Below are 9,072 nucleotides of genomic sequence, written 5' to 3' on the forward strand. Positions count from 1 at the left end.
AGAGGTCCGGTAGTGGCATCGCCGGACTGGGCGGTGGCATCGCCAGTACACTGTCAGTGTCAGACACTGATAGGCGGTGGCACCGTCAGCATCGGGAACCTAAGAGAATTCAAAATTTGGAGCCCAAATTTGAATCCTCTTAGGGTCTATAAATACCCCTCAATTCTGAGCAGAGAATATAACCTTTGAGAAGTTAGAGATTGAGAAAAAGCCTTAGCAAAGTCTTTAGCAAGTCTTGTTTTCAATAGCTTAAGTGTTCACCTCCCTCTTTCTTTTTGAAAAATCTGTAAGAGTGTGAACCACTTGTAAAAGATTGTAAGAGGGGTATTTGTCCTTCCCCTTCAAAGTGATTTGCTAGTGGAAGTTGGGAGCCTCATCGAAGATGGCTTCGCAAGTGGATGTAGGTCATTTTAACCGAACCACTTTAAATTGGTGTGTTCTTTGAATGTGTGAGTGTTTACCTTTCTTAAACCGTTATTTACATAGCAGCAAGCTTTCAGTTTTTATCTTCTCACTTTATTTGAGCTACTTTCACCAAGTCATTCATTGTTGAATCGAAATATCTACGCATTTACAAAATCGTTTTCAAACTTACAAGTTTTAATCCGCTGCACTAATTTACCCCCCCCCCCCTCCCCCTCTTAGTGTTGCTTCGATCCTAACAGAATCAAATCAGGTAAAGAAATAACAAGTGGATCCCAAGCAGTTGGATATGGAATCGACCGGGATCACAAAGACATTCCTTATGTATATGGCAGGCTCTTCTTAATAAACTACCTACAATAGACAATATGAAGAGAAGAGGTATCTATCATGTTAATCGATGCTCCCTTTGTATGCAACAAGAAAAAACTATTGACCACCTCTATTTTGCTTGTGACTATACTAAATTGATATGAAAGGAGATTCTCCAGCGATTTGAACTCAATAGGCTGCCGCAACCAAACTTACATCAGGAATTAGGCGATCTCATGAAATGTTTCCTAGGAAAAGAGCCTCTTACACAATTGGCAAAGGTTACTTTCAGATATGCTATTTGGTGGATGTGGAAGAAGAGATGTAGCAGAATATTTGAGTGTCAATACACAAATAATGCTCAGCTCTTGACAGAGATTATTAGAGACTCAAGATCATGTATGAAGCACGATCTCAAAATGGAGCACTTTACCTAAAGAGAAAAATATATTTTTGTCAAATTCAATTTTGCTATTAGATAATTATCTTGGGCACGATGTTAAATGCTGTACCCACAAATAGTCTTGGTATATATCATGACATGATGGCTACGGTTAGGAGTTAAAGTCTATAGCATGTGTAGTTATAACTACTGCATGCGTTCTTAGTGAGTTACTTGGCTTCGTCTATGAGATAGACAAAGTTATTTATAAAAACTTTACACATAAACAATTTACTTTTACTTAAAAAAAATATTTTTTTTTATTTTTTATTTTTTAGGGATATCTATATTCATTATAATTGCCACTGAATATTAATAATTATTAATTACCATTATCTAAATCTAAATCATATTTTCTGACACGATTAATGAGTTTCCTTTCCATACCCGTTCATTTAGATTAATTTAGATCTTTTTAGATAAATAAAAATACTCATAAATATGATTTTATTCATTTTCAAACATAATCAACTATCATTTAATACGATATAAAGGTTGATTTAATTGAGTCGGATATGCACGAGTATTCCAACAACTATATATATATATATATATATATATATATATATATATATATATATATATATATATATATATATATATCATAGCGATTGGCTAATTACCAAAGTACTCAAACTCGTTCATGCCACACTCCTCTCAAATCCTATACTAAATTTTGCTTAATCGGGTTGGATAAGAACACGATAATGATTAAAATGGAAAATAAGTGATAAAAAAAGGTCGGAGAAATTTTGCTTAATCGGGTTGGATAAGAACACGATAATTATTAAAATGGAAAATAAGTGATAAAAAAAGGTCGGAGATGCACACCCGACCCGAAGCTTAACGGATTGCGCCTTATAGAGTCAGTACTCGACCCGGCTTAAATTGGGTTTTCGGGTTATCGGGCCTAAACCGGGTTCAAATTTCAAACCGCGCACCGGTTTAATCAGATCCCATTTTCATAGAAAACGAAGACTCGGAACTTCTTTTTATATCAGTCGGAGGACGCGAGGCGAGTCGAGACCTTCTCTCTCTCTCTCTCTCTCTCTCTCTCTCTCTCCTCTCGCCAAAGCCCTAACCCTAATCTTCGATCTATTCGATCCCCTCTTCGCTCCCCTGTTAACCCCCTCTCTCTCTCTCTCTTTCTCTCTTTCTCTCTCTCTCTCTCTCTCTCTTCTCACTTCAGCTCCTCCTCCCCCCGATTGTTATTGGAGGAGGCACGCAACGAGCGGGGGGATGGAGAACCACAAGAAGACGCCGGTCCGGGTACGCTTCCGCGTAACAGCCAAGAAGCGAGGCTGCGACGCCGCCGCTTCCTGCTCCGGGAAGCGTGGGAGGCAACGGGACTGTGTCAACTCCGTGCGGAAGCTCCAGCGCCGCGAGATCGGTGCCCTTCCCCGCATGGCCCGCGGTGCCGCCTCCGACGCTGCCGAGAAGTTCCGTAACATCCAGCTACAGGTACATATTGGGCTGCTCGTCTCCCATTACTTAGCTCGTGCGGAAATTAGGGCAACTGAAATTAGGGTTTCCCGGTGGCGTTTGGCTTTATGGTGGTAGCTTGCGATTAGGGTTTGGAAGTTTGACTTTGCTGGGGATTGTGATTTTTTCGTTCGGGATAATGAAGAATGCGTGTAACGGTTGGATTTTGGACTTTGATTTGGTACCAGAGGTCTCTTATGAGGACTGTGCTTAGCTTTATGCCTCAAAATTTTCATCGACCTGCAAAGTGCAGCCTGAAGTAAGTGCAGTGTTGTCCTATTCTATATAAATGTGGGTTGGAATGGTGTTGGTTGCTGGGATGTTATCACCATGCAAGGTTGGAGCAATCAACCGAACGGTTTTAGGTGGAGAGGCTAATTTCCAAGTGGCCTTTTCGATGATTTGAAGTGTTTGCACCACGATGCAAATGGTTCATGGGGAACGGCTGAAGACCAGTATGTTGCTAAATAATGATTTTTGTGGGAGATTTGATTAACAAAGTAAATAGTTGTGTGCAAAGGATGGAAAAACACTCATATAACTTTTCCCTGGTCTCAAAGGTTGTCTTAAGTTTGTCCCTTAACAATCTTTGTAAATGGTGATATTTGTTCCTGAGATTTGTCTATCCTTTAGAGCTTACATAATATTTAATAATGTATAGCACTTAGATAGTTACATTATTACCATATTCAATGTCTATTACTCATACACATAATGTATGTAGTTCCCTGCAAAGAAACTGATAATCTATTACTGTCATTTAATTATCTGATAATTAAAGAGACATGCAAGTTTAAGGTTGCTCATTAGTGGCCAACCTATACCCTGAGTATCTTCACCTGAAACGTGGAGAGCACTGAGCTGTTGGTTGTATGGGTGCTTAGACACCCAACATGTATGATCACGCCTGTTGAGTTTGAAACCAAACTTCTTCTCAGGAGGATAGATGTGGCGATTCAGGTTGAGATCCAATGTAGATCTTAACTTGTTCTGCCATATTTTTTTCCATGGACTAATTTGTGTTTCTCTATTCATTATTGGTCTGTTTCACTCTTCTTTCTGTTACTTGCTAAAAGTTTTAACTGTTCATCTTTTAAGCCTTGGGACACACACATCATATAAGTTCTAAAGACACCAAGGTGATTTATCTATTAAATGATACTGACATTGGCATGCTTTAGTTATTTCTTTTTTTGGTAAGTAAAAGTAAATTGATTATGTGTAAAGTTTCTACAAATAGCTTTGTCTATACAAGTCATAGACAAAGTCAGGTAATTCATTGAGTACACATGTGGTAGTTATGACTACACATGCTGTAGACTTTAACTCCTAACTGTAGCCAACATGTTAAGATATGACAAGACTACCAGTGGGTACAACATTTAACATCATGCCCAAGATCTTTAGCTAATAGCAAAATTGAATTTGACAAAAATATCTTTTTCTCTTCGTGTAAAGTGTTCCATTTTGAGATCGTGCTTCATGCATGATCTTAAGTCTCTAATAATCTCTGTCAAGAGCTGAGCATTGTTTGTGTATTGACACTCAAAGATTCTGCTACATCTCTCCTTCCACATCCACCAAATAACCCATCTGAAAGTAACCTTTGCCAGTTGTGTAAGAGGCCCTTTCTTGAGAAATATTGCATGAGGTCGCCTAATTCTTGATGCAAGTTTGGTTGCGGCAGCCTATTGAGTTCAAATTGCTGGAGAGCTTTAGTTATTTCTTACTGGTTCAGATGTTAACTATCGGTTGTTTACTTAGTGAAACCAGAAACTTATTCTTGTAGATTCACTAAGGGCAGCTCCAATTTTAAGACGGAGAGGAAGTTTCCAGAATTGTGAAAAAGAACATACTGCATTGACCATATATTTATCGACCAACTTATTACTTTCTCCATGAGATTTGTACATGACAGTACTGTATTGAACGATATATTTATTCACCAACTTATTGCTTCAAAGTGTTTAACACAAACTTGGATAATTACACCATTGTTTAATTATTTTAAATGAGTATGTCTAAGACATGGTCATGTCAGAAGTATGTTACAAACATCTACCCTTGTTGAATTTGTGTGTGATGGATATTTTAAACATGGTGACATCTTAATCTTATTTGGTCTGAAAATAGGATTTTGGATAGATGTCAACATGCTGCAGTTTATGCTTTCATTAGAGCCTGTATTGTTATCTGATAACTTGAATAATTTTGTGTGCAGGAAGAGTTTGACACCTATGATCACAATGTTCACTGGTTTGTGAAGTTACAGTTTCTAAAAAAGAGATCAAAAATCATTGAGATTGTTTCAGCAAAGGATATTATATTTGCTCTTGCACAATCTGGACTATGTGCAGCTTTTAGTCGGAGTAAGCTTTTTGGATGAGCATCTGTTTTTTTCTCTTTGGGGTCATTATGTGTTTTACTTGATTGTTAGTGCTAACACGAACTTTTTTTTCTTGACAGCAACTAACAAACGGATATGCTTTTTGAATATAAGTCCTGATGAAGTGATTAGAAGCCTCTTCTATAATAAGAATAATGATTCACTTATCACAGTCTCAGTTTATGCATCTGATCATTTCAGTTCCTTGAAGTGCAGGACAACTCCAATAGAGTAAGAATCTTATTATTTCACCTAGTGTGTCATTGGAAAGGGTTTGGTATGAATTTTTCTTTGCTTGGTTTCTATCATACTGGACTACTATGTTAGGAGGAAGAATATGTTCCATATCTTAATTTATTACATGAATTAGCTTTGACAAACAAGTGGACTATGAAATTGCTGTCATCCATATTTCATAGGCAAACTAGACTCTTAATCCAAATTAAAGCTTAAAGTGATTTAACTTATGTTTAGCCTGTCTGGCTGTGAACTTTGTCGAACCAGTGAAATAATGTATCAATTGGATTAGATTAGGACTCTTAACTGTTGCTTTGAGATGTCATCTCATATGAATGTGTTTTATCTGATGCGAACAACTACTGAGTTTGTTAAACTGTAGTAGGGGAAAAATGAGATCGCGTTATATCTTTAGTAGTTGAAGCCTGATGTTATTATAAATTTAGCAAAGTGAAAATTCTTTGTTGTCAAGGATTGGAATTCAACTGATTCAAGTCTTACCTCAAGTTCTTATCCTTCTGATGGTTTCTTTGCAACCAATTTCTGCATATTGTGAGAAAGCTAGTCTTCAGTGCTATTAGCAACTTCATCATATATTGTGAATAGGGCATTCTAAATTTCACTCTGCTTTAAATTAATTACTGGCAGGTACATCAAAAGGAGCCAATTAGATGCTGGGTTCCCTCTTTTTGAAAGTGAATCTCTTAAGTGGCCTGGTTTTGTTGAATTTGATGATGTCAATGGAAAGGTTCTAACATACTCAGCCCAGGATGGGTATGCACCATTCTTGATAAATTTATTCTACATTCCTTCGTAACATGGAGTAATTTGTGTTGATTAACTAATATGTCTATTTGTAGCATCTACAAGGTCTTTGATCTCAAGAATTACAACTTTTTATATGCAATATCTGATAAGAACGTGCAGGAGATTAAAATCAGGTATTTGTTTTTTATTATATCTGCACCATAAGAGTTATATCAGATATTACTGTATTTGTCGTCTTTATGGGAATGATTTATTGAGCTTCTAATATGCTTAAATAATGGTGACAGCCCAGGAATAATGCTGTTAATATTCAATAGAACTCCAAGTTATGTTCCATTAAAGATACTCTCAATCGAGGATGGAAGTGTGTTGAAATCGTTTAATCACTTGTTACACCGAAACAAAAAGGTTGACTTTATTGAGCAATTCAATGAAAAGCTCCTAGTCAAGCAAGAAAATGAGAACCTTCAGATTCTTGATGTAAGCTTCCTAATTCTGCTACTATTAGTTCCATGATAGTTCCCAGCCTGCAGATAACAGCTACCTTTTCCATGTAGCAGGTGAGGGATTCAGAGTTGACTGAGGTTAGCAGGACAGAGTTTATGACACCATCAGCATTCATCTTTCTATACGAGAACCATCTTTTCCTGACATTTCGAAACAGGACAGTTGCTGTGTGGAACTTCCGTGGGGAGTTAGTCACCTCCTTCGAGGACCATTTACTGTGGCACCCTGATTGTAATACCAATAACATTTACATCACCAGTGACCAAGATCTGATAATTTCCTACTGCAAAGCTGAAGAAGGATGTGGCGATGAAGGTGAAGGTAATTAGAATTTCTTTCTTCTTGCTTAGTTGAGATTGCAATATACATACAGCATTCCTAAATCTGTTATTTTGTACATCTCTGCAGTTTCTGCAGTTGGCTCGATCAATATGAGCAACATTCTGACGGGGAAGTGCATAGCTAAGATATCAGCAAGTGATCCTGCACTTCAGATCAGTCCTCGCCGACGATGTGAGACAGGTCGATCATCTATCAGAAGCACTGTTAGAGAAGCACTTGAGGATGTGACAGCTTTATTCTATGATGAGGAAAGGAATGAAATTTACACTGGCAACAAGCAAGGTTTGATACATGTATGGTCCAATTAGCTATGTGGCTGTGAATTAATTTCTAGGATGAGCGTATCTGTAATATAGGGAGCACCTCGTGCGTCTCGAAATCAATTCTTGCCACGCCACACTAGCTTCTCTCATCCTTCCTTACATGATATGTATGTTTTGACATAAATGTATTTGTTTGCAATTTTAGTAGTCTAGTCCGTGTGTCATGTATTTATTTTTTATTTTTTATTTTTTATTTTTCGTTTATCTGTTTGTTTGTTATTGGATCCAAGTTAAGACGCTGGTTATAACATCAGGATATGCCCTTCAGTCACGACTATTAACGTCTGGGGTGTATGGCTCATTTTTTCAGGCCAGTTATCAAGGAAATACTAAGAGTGACACGGCCGTTGATTAATATGATGTTCATCTTAGCTTATGGCCACATAGTTTGACCCTGCATTATAGGCGAGATGGATCCGATGAAATTTGCATTTGAGGGTTTATATAGCTTCGGCGTTTTTGTATTAGCAAATCCGTATTTCCAATCACAATTTTTTTGCATCTGCGCTTTGATGTTCCTAACCATTTGAGGGGGATGGGATGTTGATGGATACCCGCGAAGGCACCGAAAGGGATGGATCGATTGGTATTGGATCACTCTCGAGGGTGCTTTGACGTTTTCAAGATGGTTCAAAGTCTCCGTAGCAAACCCAACTTGCCATGCCAATGCATTGCCACTTGAGACGTTAGTTAGGTGTGGCCACGCAGGACAAAATACAGCCAGCTGTCAAAGCAATTCTACTAGATTTTGCTAAGAGAGTTGTCATAATTTAGCCAAGACAACAGATGTGTATTGATACAAACCACAGATTGCTCTGTGTGAAGGACATCTTCTAACTCTAGTCCGTTCTGCAATAACTCATAAGTAACCTACCATTTGATAAGGATATCTTCTACCATTTCAGACAAACTCACCACACGAGGGCTTACCTTCAAATCTGATGGTGGTGATTGTTAACAGACATCTCTAACCGTGGCAAGTGTCAGCACCGATCGGTCCAATTGGGACTGGTACTATTGTCCGAGGTACCCAACTCGGAGTTAGCTCCACCCGTGCTCCTTCTGCTACTATGTAGTCTGCTTCACCGTTGACAGGCTCCTGTACAGTAGCTCCACCCGTACTCCTTCTGCTAGTACGTAGCTTCACCGTTGACAGGCTCCTGCACATAGGCCTCAGTTGGGAGGGGAGGGGTTCGCGGCATGACTTAGCTTCTTTGCGGTAGTTGGTCTGGTAGTCTCATTGGGGTTGACGGTTCAACTATTGGTCGGGTGTGAACTGGGTCGTCATCGAGTGAGGTGGTTTTGCTGATGCATGGTTTGAGTGATGACTGGTTGAGATGCACGACCCAAATTGGGATTGGTACTATTGTCCGAGGTACCCAACTCGGGCATAGGTTTGATTGGTTCGTTGAAGCATTGTTTGAATGACCACTAGCCGAGGAATGTGACTCAAGCAAAGACTGACTTTGCTGTCCAAGGTACCCAACTTGGGCATAGGCTTGACTAGTCCACTGAGGCATTGCTCGAATGACTACTGGCCGAGGTGTGTAACTTGGGCAAAGACTGGGCTTGCTGTCCGAGATACCCAACTCGGGTGGTCCATTAAGGCGTTGCTCAAACGGCTACTAGCTGAGGTATGTGACTCGGGCAAAGACTGGGCTTACTGTCCGAGGTACCCAACTCAGGCACAGGTTCGACTAGCCCACTGAGTCATTGCTCGAGCGTCTATTGGTCGAGGTGCGACTCGGGCAAAGATTGGGCTTGCTGTCCGAGGTACTCGACTTGGGCACAGGCTCGACTGCTCTGTTGAGGCGTTGCTCAAGCGATGATTGGCCTATTAGGATAAAAAA

At 39.3% G+C, this 9,072-nt stretch overlaps 1 protein-coding gene across 2 annotated transcripts; it reads left to right on the forward strand.

The window, feature by feature from the left end:
• The first annotated feature begins 2,197 nt into the window (after positions 1 to 2,197).
• On the forward strand, positions 2,198 to 7,374 carry LOC135637646 (uncharacterized). Of its 2 annotated transcripts, none has more exons than XM_065150322.1 (8): positions 2,198 to 2,638; positions 4,881 to 5,028; positions 5,126 to 5,276; positions 5,931 to 6,056; positions 6,143 to 6,223; positions 6,338 to 6,530; positions 6,608 to 6,878; positions 6,966 to 7,374. In XM_065150322.1, exons 1-8 carry the CDS (start codon positions 2,417 to 2,419, stop codon positions 7,205 to 7,207), a joined length of 1,434 nt encoding a protein of 477 aa, XP_065006394.1. In that variant the 5' UTR covers positions 2,198 to 2,416; the 3' UTR covers positions 7,208 to 7,374. The 2 variants fall into 2 exon arrangements, with proteins under 2 accessions (XP_065006394.1, XP_065006395.1); XM_065150323.1 differs by having other exon boundaries at positions 2,203 to 2,638; positions 6,611 to 6,878.
• Positions 7,375 to 9,072: the final 1,698 nt, after the last annotated feature.

The sequence above is a fragment of the Musa acuminata genome, chromosome BXJ3-5, assembly GCF_036884655.1.
Source record: "Musa acuminata AAA Group cultivar baxijiao chromosome BXJ3-5, Cavendish_Baxijiao_AAA, whole genome shotgun sequence".
NCBI classification, from domain to species: domain Eukaryota; kingdom Viridiplantae; phylum Streptophyta; class Magnoliopsida; order Zingiberales; family Musaceae; genus Musa; species Musa acuminata.

Bases quoted from the DNA above. Each gene is read 5' to 3' on its own strand.
- LOC135637646 (XM_065150322.1), top strand. From the start codon at position 2,417: ATGGAGAACCACAAGAAGACGCCGGTCCGGGTACGCTTCCGCGTAACA. The intron at 6,224-6,337 runs GTATTTGTTTTT...TAATGGTGACAG, and splicing joins GTGCAGGAGATTAAAATCAG to CCCAGGAATAATGCTGTTAA. The intron at 6,531-6,607 runs GTAAGCTTCCTA...TTTTCCATGTAG, and splicing joins AGAACCTTCAGATTCTTGAT to CAGGTGAGGGATTCAGAGTT.